Source organism: Centroberyx affinis, unplaced genomic scaffold (genome assembly GCF_046629955.1).
Source record: "Centroberyx affinis isolate AG114_WGS23_722 - 3 ecotype Tasmania unplaced genomic scaffold, CSIRO-AGI_Caff_v1 ptg002102l_1, whole genome shotgun sequence".
Classification (NCBI taxonomy): Eukaryota; Metazoa; Chordata; class Actinopteri; order Beryciformes; family Berycidae; genus Centroberyx; species Centroberyx affinis.
Window position 1 is genome coordinate 293,246 of NW_027280428.1, and position 14,974 is coordinate 308,219.

General features: G+C 40.9%; 1 protein-coding gene across 1 annotated transcript in view; it reads left to right on the forward strand.

Moving 5' to 3' along the window:
• The first annotated feature begins 266 nt into the window (after positions 1 to 266).
• The window catches only part of LOC139654528 (NACHT, LRR and PYD domains-containing protein 12-like), a 30,218-nt gene continuing 15,510 nt past the window's right edge, over positions 267 to 14,974 (forward strand). Inside the window, exons 1-5 of the mRNA XM_071531623.1 lie at positions 267 to 396; positions 6,657 to 6,908; positions 6,997 to 8,790; positions 9,776 to 9,943; positions 13,274 to 13,447. Coding sequence (XP_071387724.1) covers positions 281 to 396; positions 6,657 to 6,908; positions 6,997 to 8,790; positions 9,776 to 9,943; positions 13,274 to 13,447 — 2,504 coding nt within the window. The 5' untranslated portion in view covers positions 267 to 280. The remainder of the gene's footprint in view (positions 397 to 6,656; positions 6,909 to 6,996; positions 8,791 to 9,775; positions 9,944 to 13,273; positions 13,448 to 14,974) is intronic.

The window sequence follows — 14,974 nt, forward strand, 5'->3', positions numbered from 1 at the left end:
TATTTTACTGTAACAGTCTCTAAGTCAGTTGTCACCCTGTGGACTGTAGAGGGAATAAGAGTCAGAATGAACTGAACAGTTTATCAGTGATTCATCTGTGGATACAAAATCCTGATTGGCTGTTTAATACACACTGTTTTTACTTAGACATATTTAAAGAAAACAAGGTGATACTAACTTACCCGGTGTAATGCTGGCTGGGTTGCGTGTGTGTGTGTGTGTGTGTGTGTGTGTATTCAGTGTTACTGGTTTACTTCTCAGACTGACTGAAGTCCAGAAGATGAGTGTTCCTGTGGAGGAAGAGGAGGGCAGAGCAGAGCCTCCAGTATCCAGCTGTCTGTCTATGAAAGATTTTCCTCCAGACTTCAGTAATGAACATGGACCCTCAGACACAAAGTAAGAGGACTGGTTACACTGTAAGCCCACTTGATACAACCTGATTAAATGAGAAAATGTCATTTGGTCGCATCTTAAAAATGTACTAAGTACAAATGCAGTATATGCATGAAAATTTTGTAAATATACAAATTACACCATTGTGAGAGTGCTCAAAGTAATTGCAGTGGAACATAATGGGTTAAAAGAAACTCGCGAACTCGCAAACTTGCGTATTCACGCTGAGCACTTCAGTTAACGTCAGACTACATAAAGCCAAAGTTTGCAAGGCAAGGCAGCTTTATTTGTATAGCACATTTCATACACTGGGGCAATTCAAAGTGCTTTACAGGGTGATAAAAATACAGTAAAGGTAAAAGATTTACAATTAAAAAGTGCAAAAGTACAGACAAGAGATACAAAAGATAAAAGACTTAAAAGTAAACTAGTGCAGTTCAAATCAAATGAGATAGAAAGATGAAAGAACACAACAAATACAACAAATACGCCCACTTTTAGATACACATTGTGAGTGAACCCATATGTTTTTCTGTAATTTTCTTTTCCCCTGTCCTTCCTGATTCTACTCTTGATCTGATATTTACGTCAGATCTCACTGCCTAAGGCAGACGAGAATCATAGATTCTCCTCTTGGTCAAAAACCTCACCATCCAGAGATGAGAATCATACAGGGTAAAGCTCTGTCCCCCCCACATATAGTGTTCACTCATGCGCAAGTAAGCATTACCTGGACAAGACGAATGAAAATTCGTACTTGCCCATGTCAGCTCTGTTGGGATCCTGAACAGAAAGAGTTAAAATTAAGGTTATTTAAAAGCTGAGCTGAAAAGATACGTTTTAGCCATTACAGGGTACAGTAGGCAGTGTAAAATAAGAAAGTTTTTAGCTTTGACTTAAAAGTGGTCAGAGTCGGGGCTTGTCTAATATCATCTGGGAGGTTATTCCAGGTCTGTGTTGCATGATAACAAAACGCTGCTTCACCGTGTTTTGTTCTAACTCTTGGGACAGCCAGTAGGCCAGCCCCAGATGTCCTAATGTTCCTAGAAGGTTCATATGGCACAAGCATGTCAGAGATGTATTTGGGCCCAGAGTGATTTGTAGACAAGCAGCAAGATTTTGAAATCAATTCTCTGAGTGACTGGTAGCCAGTGTAAGGATTTTAGAACTGGTGTAATGTGGTCATATTTCTTAGTTTTCGTCAGGACCCTGGCAGCGGCGTTCTGAATAAGTTGGAGTTGCTGAAGAGCTTTTGTTGAAAGCCCTGTGAACAGACCATTGCAGTAATCCAATCTACTGGAAATAAAGGCGTGGGTAAGCCTTTCTAGGTCTTGTTTGGACATTAGTCCCCTGACTCTTGCAATATTTTTTAGATGGTAGTAAGCTGACGAAGTTACCGATTTGATGTGGCTATTGAAATTAAAATCTGAGTCCAGGATAACGCCAAGATTTCTGGCTTGACTCTTAGTTATGAGGGACAGGGAGTCAAGGTGAGAGCAGACATTCTGTCTTTCTTTCTGTGCTCCAAAGACAATTATCTCGGTCTTATCTCTGTTTAGTTGGAGAAAATTTTGCCGCATCCAGTCATTGATTTGTTTGACGCAGTGACACAGAGTTTCAACAGGTCCATAGTCACCTGGTGTAAGTGATATGTAGATTTGCGTGTCATCTGCATAATTATGGTAGGCTACTTTATTATTTTGTAGGATTTGGCCTAACGGGAGCACATAGAGATTGAACAGGAGAGGTCCCAAAATGGACCCCTGTGGAACCCCGCAGGTCATGGCCATCTGCTCGGACACACAGTTTCCAATGGAAAGTACTTTCTGTCATGAAGATATGACTTGAACCATTTAAGGACAGTTCCAGAGAGTCCCACCCAGTTTTCTAATCTTTGTAATAGAATTGTATGGTCCACAGTGTCAAAGGCAGCACTAAGATCCAACAGTACTAAAACAGAGACTTTGCCTGAGTCATTGTTCAGGTGAATGTCATTTAGTACCTTTATGAGTGCAGTCTCAGTGCTGTGATGGGGCCGAAATCCTGATTGAAAGTTATCGAAGCAATTGTTCAGCATTAAAAAGTTACTAAGTTGTTGGTGAACAACTTTTTCAATAACTTTACCTAAAAACGGTAAGTTTGATATTGGTCGATAGTTATCCAGTACAGTAGCATCAAGACTGCTCTTCTTTAGGAGAGGCTTAATGACTGCAGTTTTCAAAGCCGTTGGAAAAATGCCAGATTGGAGAGAATTGTTAACTACAAGTATTAGTTCTTTTGCCAGGCTGCTCAAAACTGTTTAAGGAAGCTAGTGGGTAAAACATCAAGGCAACAGGTGGATGATTTGAGATTTGACACAGTTTCTTCGAGTGTTTTATCGTCAGTGGGATTAAATTGTGTCATACCTACCAAGTTACATCTGGGAGACTGCAGTGATGATGCTTTTTTGTTTGGCATTGAGGAGTTAATCGCATGTCTGATGCCTTGAATCTTGTCATTAAAAAAGGATGCAAACTTGCTACATTTGCTGGTAGAAACTAGTTCTGGGGATATTAGAACCGGAGGATTAGTTAACCTGTCAACGGTAGCAAATAAGATGCGTGAATTGTTACTGTTCTTGTTGATGATCTCAGCGAAAAATGATTGCCTAGCGCTTTTCAAGTTCAGACTGTAAATATGTAATTTTTCTTTATAGATTTCAAAGTGAATCTGGAGGTTTGATTTACGCCATTTTCGCTCTGCTTTACGGCACTCCCTTTTCTGTGCCCTTACAGAATGAATGTTTCTCCATGGTGCCTTTTGCTTATTAGCAATCATTTTAACCTTAGCAGGAGCAATGGCATCAATTACATTTGAAATTTTAGAATTGAAGGTATTCAGTAGATCATCAACATGATTTGAAGCTGGGGCAGTTTCAGATTTGAAGGCTTCCATAAAAAGTGTTGTGGTATTCTCATTAATGTACCTTTTTTTAACAGTTTCTGATCTAATGTTGATTTTTGGTGTAATAGACAGATCAAAGAATACACAGAAATGATCTGATAGAGCAACATCAAGCACAGTGACATTTGAAATGTTAACACCCTTAGTAATAACCAGATCTAGAGTGTGTCCTCTAGTATGGGTCGGCCCTTTCACATGTTGAGACAGATCAAACGTGTCAAGTATGGCTGAAAGTTCTTTGGCGTTTTTGTCACTGACATTATCTATGTGTACATTAAAATCACCCGTAATGACTACACAGTCAAATTCAGTGCAGATAATTGAAAGCATCTCAGTAAAATCATCAAGGAAATGTGGGGAGTATTTTGGTGGCCTGTATATAACTAAATATAGAATACATGGAGAGAATTTCATTTCCATTTTAAACGACACATATTCAAAGGATGAAAATTCTCCAAGTGATAACTTCTTACAAAGGAACCTATCCCTAAAAAAGGCACAAACACCCCCTCCTTTTTTGTTCTGTCGTGCTTCAAACTCAAATATGAAATTTGGTGGGGTGGATTCAATAAGGATAGCATTACCATTCTTGGTGTCCAGCCAGATCTCTGTTAAAAACATAAAATCAGCTTGTAAGAGGTTATAAAATCATTGATTAAAAGTGACTTGTTACACAGGGACCTGATATTAAATAGGGCTAATTTTAGGTTGTTGGAGCAGGGCCTGAGATACTTGGCTTACAGGGAATGTGAATCAAATTTGTAGGATTGGAAGATTTTACTGTGACCCGCTTATGTAATCTTTGTCTTGACACTGTGGCTATTGTATTTGGGAAGGTTGTTCTCTCCCAGGACCTCAGCTTGCTATCAGATAATTTATGAATAACAGTTCTTGAACAGCAGAGGCCCAGAGTGTCCTAGTTGCTGCCGACACTGATAGCGGTGCGCCGGGGGGGCATTGGGGGGGGACAGGTGCGCCGGGGGGGCGTTGGTGGGCGGCGTATAGGTGATGGCAATACCCGTGACCTGGCCAAGCTGGGGGTGAGTGGGATCATTTTGATCCCAGACTTCACCAAGTACTCCATCTGGCTTGTGAACCTAAGAGGAGAGACAGGGGAGGAAGTGGATGCTGGAGAGTCAATTTGACTGAGCTTCAGCGTGGCAGCTTTGACTAACTCCTTGATTGGTGAGTGTGGTGGACGGGGGGAGGGGGGGCGTTGGATCCCTGATTGGGACAGAGACCTCCTCTGAATGCCTTGGGTGATGTGAAGCCGAGGGTCAGGTGAGGGGGGAGAGATACAGGCTGTCTGCCCGTGTGTGCAGTCCTTGTCCTTTGTGGTTATCTGTGCATTCTTGTTTTGGTGTGGCATCCCAAGAGCATGACGTAGATTGGCGCAGAGTAGTCTGGAACCAGTGCTGCTCGGATGAATCCCATCAGGCATAAAGCGGTCTTTACAGTTCCAAAAGATATTGAAATTGTCAATAAACTTTATCCCATGGGTGAGGCACGCCGATGTCAGCCATGTATTCAGGGCAAGGAGTCTGCTGAAGGATTCGATTCCTTTCCTCAAGGTTGGAATGGGGCCTGAAATGAATACATGTTGCGATTGACAGTCACTCAGCTTCTCCAGTAGCAGGCAAAAGTCTTTTTTCAGGATCTCAGAGCCAGTTTTCCCTCGCAGAATGTCAAAAGATCCAGTGTGAATAATAATCCTCATGTTACTTGGATGTGTAGAGAGGATGACTGGCAACAGCCCTGTTAGCTCTCTGACAGATGTGTCATCCATAGTAAGATTTTCAGTCTTTGCCATTCTTACATGCTTTGTTATAGAGTCCCCAATCAGAATAGTGTCTGACTTATCAGCTGAGGAATTAGCAATATGCGAGTCCACAAGTCATTTGGATTCAGCAGCTGAATCCAGACTCACAGACTGAATGCAGATGAAAGCAGACTGACTATACAAATGGGAGCGGCCTTCTCCCCTCACTCGTTGCCGTGCCATAAAATCTGCATCCTGGAGGCCATTGGTCTAAGGCGTGTACCATGTAAACACAACTGAGTTAGAATCCGGCCTGGGACCTTTCCCACATGTCGTCCCCCTTTCTTCCCCCTTTCCTGTCTCTCTCCACTTTACTCTCCAATAAAGCAAAAATACTGTAAAAAATAATATAAATAAATACAGAGAGACTGGAAGGCTGTATCTCTTGGTGTCTCTTTTGGACATGTAGACGTACATTGTGAAAAACTATTCACCTTAACATTCTGTTTACAGCTGCAGATAACATGTACAGAACATGCAGATTTGGATGTGAACATAACTAGTTGTTCTCCTTATCAAAAGGCCATGTTATCAAAAACTCCAATTGTTGTCTGTCTTTACTAGAACTAATGATATGTATAAAACATTTATGTTTCCAGAAGTCAAGTCCACAGGCAGAGAGCAAAGTCTCCAGTATCCAGCTGTCTGTCTATGAAGAGTGACTGGTCTATGGGTCATCGTCCAAACTTCAGTCATGAACCTGGACCATCAGATACAAAGTAAGAGGACTGGTTAAGCCTACCTGATGGAATATAATTAAATGAGTATGAAGAAAAAATGCTGATCTGTCAGTTAGATTGGTTTGCCTTTACTGTTACATTACACACTATGAGAGGATTGTATTCTTGAAGCAAAACTAGTTGTGAAGATATCCAGGAAAGACACTGGACACTGCTTTAAAATACAACTGTTCAGCCAACATGGATCTTCATCTGGATTATGTTAGCCAGAAACTGTGGAGGCATTTTTGCAGCAAAACACCTGAGAACTTACATGTTGGAATTTATACTCAGGAAATATTCACACATCTGTGTCGTAAAGTTGAATTCACTGTAAAGATTTACTCATAAGAAATTGAATATGTGGTTTACATGGGTGGTGGAGATGGAGGGGTTATGTGATAGAAATCATGAGACAAGGACAAGAACAAAAACTATACAAAACACAGTAGATAAAAAGGCAATGTTATCCAACATAAGTAATTGTAAATAAAATCTCACATGCTATACTGTATAATGCCTACTCATATAGGGAATATGCATCTATGAATATGCATCTATCAATGCATCTACACAACTATTGAGTAATCCCACCATGGTGCACCAATTGTGCACCATTGATTGCACCTTTATATTGAGGCAGCATGATGCCATCTGATCATCTAGATAGTATTGGCAAATCTTGACATTTAATTTACAATGAAGTTTTTATTTGCAACTTTATATGGTGTTTTCTGATGATAGCAGACATCAGTTATAATGAATTGTGTTCATCTCCACAGAGAGAGGAAGAGGAGTAGTGTTGTTGTGAAGCAGCAGCTGTCCTGGTGTGCATTGTGTCAGGAGGACCTGAGGGATCCAGTCTCTACCAGCTGTGGACACTGGTTTTGCAGACAGTGCATCACCTCATGCTGGGACCAGTCTGGTTCATCAGGAAACCCAGTCTGTCCCCAGTGTGGAGAAAGATCCAGAACAACACCTGGACTGCAGACACCCAGTCAAACTAGCACTGCACAAAGTAAGACTGGGGGTCTGTCTACTGTTGTCAGCATTTCTAAAACCAAGAAACAATAGCATATTTGTTAAACACTTTCTTATTCTTTCTTCTCTTCCAGCGGACAGCGGTCTGCAGGAGGGTTTAGACGAGCATAAGATCAGTCTGAGAAGGAGATGTGAATTTGTGATAGAAGGAACTGCTGAAGCAGGAACTGGAACCCCCCTCAATAGGATCTACACTGAGCTCTACATCACAGAGGGACAGAGTGAAGGGGTTAATACCCAACATGAGGTGTGGCAGCTTGAGACAGCATCCAAGATGGAGACCCTCCATGACACTCCAATAAAGTGCCACGACATCTTTGAACCCTCACCTGGCCAAGAGAGACACATCAGAGTAGTTCTGACGAAGGGCGTTGCTGGCATTGGAAAAACCTTCTCAGTGCAGAAGTTCACACTGGACTGGGCAGAGGGCTTGGAAAATCAAGATGTCAGTCTTGTGATTCTGCTTTCATTCCGGGAGCTGAACTTGATCAAAGATGAGCGGTACAGTCTTCTCATGCTGCTCCGTGTTTTCCATCCGACATTACAGATGGTCACAGCAGAGAAGCTCGCTGTCTGTAAAGTTGTGTTCATCTTTGACGGCCTGGATGAAAGCAGACTTTTATTGGATTTCCAGAACAATGATGTTGTGTCTGATGTCACACAGACATCATCAGTAGCTTTGCTGTTGACAAACCTCATCGAGGGGAATCTGCTTCCCTCAGCTCTCCTCTGGATAACTTCCCGACCTGCAGCAGCCAATCAGATCCCTCCTACACGTGTTGACAGGGTAACAGAGGTACGAGGGTTCACTGACCCCCAGAAGGAGGAGTACTTCAGGAGGAGATCCAGGGATCAGGAGCTGTCCAGCAGAATCATCTCACATATCAAGGTATCCAGGAGCCTCCACATCATGTGCCACATCCCGGTCTTCTGTTGGATCACTGCTACAGTTCTGGAGCACATGTTGACTACAGACCAGAGAGGAGAGCTGCCCAAGACCCTGACTGAGATGTACTCACACTTCCTGCTGGTTCAGACAAAGAGGAAGAAGCAGAAGTATGATGAGAGACATGAGATGAGTCAACAAGAGCTGACGGAGACTGATAGAATAGTTCTTCTAAAGCTGGGGAGGCTGGCGTTTGAACATCTGGAGAAAGGCAACCTCATGTTCTACCAAGAAGACCTGGAGGAGTGTGGTCTTGATGTCAGAGAGGCCTTGGTGTTCTCAGGAGTGTGCACAGAGATCTTCAAACGAGAGTGTGTGCTCTTCCAGAAAATGGTCTACTGCTTTGTTCATCTGAGCATTCAGGAGTTTCTCGCTGCAGTCTACATGTTCCACTGTCACACAAACAGGGATAAGAAGGTACTGAAGACATTCCTGAGACGAGGCAGGAGTATATTTGACAGAAGATCTCCATCCCTAGATGTCTTCCTGAGGAGAGCCATGGAAAAAGCTCTGGAGAGTAAATATGGCCACCTGGACCTCTTTGTCCGCTTCCTTCATGGCCTCTCACTGGAGTCCAACCAGAGTCTCTTAGGAGGCCTGCTGGGTCGGACAGAGAGCAGTCCACAGAGCATCCAGAGAGCCATCAGCAACCTGAAGAAGACCTCCGATACCTCTCCTGACAGAAGCATCAACATCTTCCACTGTTTGATGGAGATGAACGACCATTCAGTACATCAGCACATCCAAGAGTTCCTTAAGTCAAAGAACAGATCAAAGAAGGAACTCTCTGAGATCCACTGCTCAGCTCTGGCCTACATGCTGCAGATGTCAGAGGAGGTTCTGGATGTGTTGGACCTGAAGGCGTACAACACATCAGAGGAGGGACGAAGGAGACTGATCCCAGCTGTGAGGAACTGCAAGAAGGCTCGGTTAGTAATAAATATCAACATTATACAACAGTGTAGAGCTGCCTTCACACCTGACACCATAAGAATTACAATAAAGATATATAGTTCCTCAAACATACACACTATAAAATGTTGTTCTACATAGCAGTGGTACACAGTGTTGGGCGTAACGCGTTACAAAGTAATGTGTCACTGTAATCACAATAATTTTTCCTGTAACGGAGTGAAGTAAAGCATTAGTGTTCCAATTTCAGTAATCACATTACAGTTACTGATCTAAAATTGTTCGTATCAAAAGATTCACCTTGTCTTATCATGACTTGTCGGAAATATCAGAATTAAAGTAGAGTGCACATTTACAAGCTAACAAAGTGGTAAATTTGACTTGGAAAGTCAGAATTTAATGCTGTAGGCTCTATCTTTATTATCCTACTATAAAATGAGGAAAACTGTCTGTCTGCATCCCGTTTTGCTCCTCAATGGGTTGGCCAATCAATCTGAAACTGCACATGGGCGTTGAGCATTGGCATAGGCAGGGACTGACAAAGCTGATTTTTCCATTTTCCCAAATTTACGCTGTTTATGCGTCTGTGCGGAGTTGTGACGCGCGGATCCCTGGGTATGGACTAGTAAACCTTAAAAAGATTTTGTGTCTGTCATTATTAAGATGACTTCTGCTGGTAATATGAGCTTAGGTCGACAATATTTATTAGCCCAATGAACGCAAATAAGCCTACCACAATCGCATTAGGGTGTAACACAACAGCAATGTAATGAGTAGTGTAACTAATTACTTTTCTCAAGGAGTAATAAGTAAAGTAACGTATTACTTTTAATTAAAAGTAATGAGTAATGTGTAATTCATTACTTTTTCCAGTAACAACCCCAACACTGGTGGTACACCTGTTTATTCCAGAGATTACAACTCAATTGTGATTTGCCAAAAATATTCTAGCAAATTTTTGCTTTGATAATCACTCATTTCACATTAAATCTGTATTCACAGAGTTTCTGGGTGTGGACTCACACACTGTGAAGTCCTGGTCTCAGCTCTGAAGTCCAACCCCTCCCTTCTGAGAGAGCTGGACCTGACTGGCAACAAGTTGCAGGATTCAGGAGTGAAGCTGCTGTCTGCTGGACTGGAGAGTCCACACTGTAGACTGGAGACTCTGAGGTCAGACAGCATTTTTTTATTATGTGCTGACATGAATATTATATCAATATTGTGGTGACACGTATGCATATTTTGATGACATATGCAGGGGCATTGCACTGTATAGGTGTTTCCACAGACTTAAAGAAGTACTGCATGGTGCAAAAACAGTTTAACTTCAATTTAATAAAATAGTTTAAGTTTAATGAAATTTCTCAGCTATTTGGACATTTTCAGAATTATATTCTTCAGTCATTTCACGTTCAGATGTAATTTGAAATGTCCTTTAAGCTGTGTATGTCTGGTTGAAACCTTTTCCATCCCCAAACTAACTGCATCAGTCAGCTTGTTATCTCTTACTTTTGTCTTGGTGAGCAGCCTGTATTACTGAACCCAGGTGAGGCAGTATTATCTGGATTATACAATTCACAAAAAGGTATTGAGAGAATATATTTTATTTGTTTTTATTACATTTGGTCTTGATAGGAGCTAGAGTTGAATGCCTGATATGGGTGACTAGAACTGTGTTTTTATAATAATAATAATAATAATAATGATGATAATAATAAACTTTATTTATATAGCACTTTCCTAAAGCAAGTTACAAAGTGCTTTACAGCAATAAAGACAGAGATAAAAGTCAATAAAACATCATACGAGATAAAGTACTTCAAAATAAAAAATAAAATAAGACTGAAAAAATGTAAATGTAATAAAATAAAAATAAAATAAACATGAACAAAAGGCCTTTACATAAGAAGTGACTTAAAAGATGATACTGATTTTGCTAACCTGAGATACTCAGGGAGGGAGTTCCATATCTGGGGGGCCCTGACAGCAAAGGCCCTGTCACCTTTAGTGATGAGGCGTGTTTTAGGGACAACAAGATGGGCCCTACCTGAGGATCTCAGGCTGCGCTCAGGCTCATGAAAGGTCTAAAATGTAGCTAGGAGCCTGAACATACAGAGCTTTAAAAGTTATCAGTAAAATCAATTCTAAAACCAACAGGCAACCAGTGGAGAGAGGCAAGAATTTGCTTTCTTACTATGTCCAGAGTAGAGAGAATTGCAATAATCTAACTGTGAGGAAATAAAAACATGGATCAACTTTTCAAAATCTTTAAAGGATAAAAAGGACCTGATTTTAGCAATGTCCCTGAGCTGAAGAAAACAAGTTTGGATAACCTTAGTTATTTGGCCATCAAAAGAGAGGTCAGACTCAAACAACACTCCCAGATTACAGACAACAGGTTTGACATTGGAAGACAAGATGCCCAGAGTGGACTGGAAAAAGGTGACCATGTTTGGGGGGCCAAATAAAATAATCTCAGATTTAGACTCATTTAGCTGGAGAAAGTTCTGTGACATCCAGCACTTAATGTCAGTGAGACAAAACCTCGCCAGGTTTGAGTGGGACATATAGCTGAGTATCGTCAGCATAACAGTGAAAGTGGATACCATGTTTACGTATAATGTCCCCCAGGGGGAGCATATAGATAGAGAATAGTAGAGGACCCAAGATTGACCCCTGGGGGACACCACACAAAAGGGGGGCAGAAGAAGAGGAGGCTTCTCCAATTCTGACCGAGAAACTTCTGTTACTGAGGTATGACCGAAATCAGTCAACAGCCTCTGACGCCAACCCATTCCTCTAAGCGTTTGAAAAACAGCGTGGTCAACTGTGTTGAAGGCAGCACTCAAATCAAGGAGGATTAAAATGGAACAATCACCAGAGTCAGCAGCCAAGAGCTGATCATTTAGAACTTTGATTTAAGAAAGCCTGACTGAAATTTATCAAAGATATTGTTCTAATTCATGAAAGAAGTCAGTTGTAGGGAAACAATCTTTTCTAAAATTTTGGATAAAATTGGTCTAAAATTATTTTAAATAAGAGGATCCACAGTGGGCTTTTCAGGAGAGGTTGAACTAATGCATGTTTGAGGGAGGAAGGAAACACGGCAGTATTTAGAGAGCATTTGACAATAGCTAGAATGCTGGGACCAACTGTCTGGACCACCTGTTTCAAGAATCTGGTAGGAATTATCGAGGGGGAGGAAGTGGGCTTCATGGGAGATGGTATCCTCTAGGGTTGGAAGGGAGATTCCATTGAAATGGGTTAGCAGAGCAGGGGGATTGGGACAATTGTGCAAATAGATGTCTCAGGAGCCTGGGAAAATTTGGGATCTAATCCCCTCTACTTTGTTGACAAAGAACTGGAGAAACTCCTCACATTTATCAGGAAGTGGTTCTACTGGTTGACTGGATGGAGGACTGATCAGTGAGTCAATGGTTTGGAATAGAATCCTGGGATTATTGGACTGGATGGTGATTAGTTCAGAAAAACATGCTTTCCTGGCACCCTTGACTGCATCCTGATAAACAGTCATTAAGCCTTTGAGGATATTCAGTGAAACGGCTTTCCTGCATTGTCTTTTAATGTCCCTAGTACTGTCATTGAGCCAAGGCAGGGCATTAGGTTTCCTAGCTCTGTCTTTAAAAGCTGCAATAAAATCTAGAATAGTATAGTGCAATATGCATTTCAGTTTTTGGTGTGTTATTTGTATAATGTTTTCACTGAATGACTGCAAAACAGAGATGAACTCACAGTTAAAATGAACAAAAATCTGTGAAAAATTTGTTTTGTCTGACTGGGTCTTTATATGTTAATGGCCAACCAGTTGTTTGGCTGCCCTGTTTTCTAAAAGTAATTTCAGTACTGACTAAGAACAGTGAACCCTGCTGCCTACAGGCAACATTTCATCAGAATACACATTAAAACAAAGCTTATAACTGAAATGGTAATTTCATCATGAGGTAGTTTCAACAGGATAATACAAATTTCTCCACATTACATGTACAAATAACGTAAAATGTTCTGAGACTGAACAAATATGCACACCTGATTTTCCACCAATGAAGATATACCAGAAAACATATTTACTGCTTTCAATAAATAAACAGCTTGAGTTTTAGTTATGCATAAGTTCTGGCTAACCTAGCATCCAACTCAAATTTAGCTTTTTATCACAATTATTTCCATAGAAACTGCCATCTGAAAATATTGTCACAATTTAATCTACTAATGGTTTATTCAAGAATGTGTTCAAGGTAAATTGACCAATTCTGAGACATACGTAGGTGTGACAGCCTGTCTGATTTCAGATGGAATGACCCTATAAGGCCGATATTATGCTGATCCACACTAACAAAATGCTAAAGTCCATTGACTGGAGCATAACAATGTTGAGATACACATTTAAATCCTGAACAGATATAATTAGTTTATGAAACAGTGGATTGTTGCAAACATTCAGGAATATTTTTATAGCGACATGCTTTATTCTTTATTCAGATTGAGTAAATGCCAGTTGTCAGAGAGCTGCTGTGCTTCTCTGGCCTCAGCTCTGAAGTCCAACTCCTCCCATCTGACAGAGCTGGACCTGAGTGACAACTACCTACAGGATTCAGGAGTGAAGCTGCTGTCTGCTGGACTGGAGAGTCCACACTGTAGACTGGAGACTCTGAGGTCAGACAGCATTTTTTAATAATGTGCTGACATGAATATTATATTAATATTGTGGTGACACTTAATTTGAGGAAGACTGTATACTCACTCCATCTGACATCAGCAGGATGTGGGAGTTTTACAGTTTTAGGTCTCAAATTGTCCTTCTGTTGTTTTCACACAATCCTTGTGTATTCAAATGAATAACAATGAACTATGGTAATGATTTTCTCCATAATTTTAAGGACACAGGGGTCCAAATTGGCTCCAAAATGGCCTCCATCTATGGGGCCAAAACTTTGATCTGAGAGTGTTTGAGGCAATGAAGGAATTAGAGATCTGATTTTTATTGTGGTAATTTCACAGAATGTATAGAGCTCATAATCACCAACGTATTGAGGCAACTATGGATACTCAATGTATTAAAGATATTTTCTTTTGTGTATCAAGGCATAAAAAGTCACTTGTGGGCATGTTAGGACACTCTTCTCTCTTTCACAATTTAAGCATGATGGTATGTAGTTGATGTGTACAACATTTTATCATCCTAATGAAATTCCTTCATGGTAAAAAAAAAAAGTTGTTCTATCATAACTCCAATTTGAATGCAGATTTTGATGTAATATGCACTTTGGACACCAGGGGCATTGCACTTCAGAGGTGTTGCCACAGACTTGAAGTACTGTATGGTGCAAAAACAGAAAGTTTCATGAAATTTCTCAGCTATTTGGATATTTTCAGAATTCTATTCTTCAGTCATTTCACATTCAGATGGAATTAGAAATTTCCTCTAAGCTGTGTATCTCTGGTTGAAACCTTTTCGATGGTGTTGTCTGTTCCATCCCCAAACTACTAACTGAAATGGTAATTTCATCATGAGGGAGTTTCAACAGGATAATGTAAATTTCTACACATTACATGCATACTGAACAGGCTGAACAAATATGCACACATGATTTTTCCCCAATCAAGATATACCAGAAAACATATTTATTGTATTCAATAAATAAACAACTAGATTTTAGTTAGCTTAACCTTAACTAAACCTTTATTTATTTTAAAGGATAAGGCTGGTGTGACATGGTGCCTGCCATGACTCTAGTTTTTCCCTTATGTATCTCTGGGTGCATCCCAAGTCTCTTATTTGATATTTCTGCGCTCCTCGATCCTCGCTTGAACCGGAAGTCGTTCTGGCCCGCCATTTTGAAGGTCATCCCAAAGCTCTTATTTCTGCTCCGAGGAGCAAGGATTGAGGAGCGAGGAGGGATCTCTGAGGAGCTATGAGTGAGGATACACGAGAGCAGCCTTCCTGGAAGACTTTCAGCTGAACGCCATGACGTTAATTACGTCATGACATCGCTTCACATGACGCTTCAGAGGAAAGGACGTCTCATTTCTCTAAAAACATATTTCCTCGTTTCCTGTCTCCTCGCATGGTTTCCTTGCGTCTCTCCATGCATCCTCGGTGGGAGGCACTAAGACACAAGGAAAAGACGCAAGTGAGGGAAACGTGGATGCAATTTAAGGCCCAATCCCAATGTCCCCCCT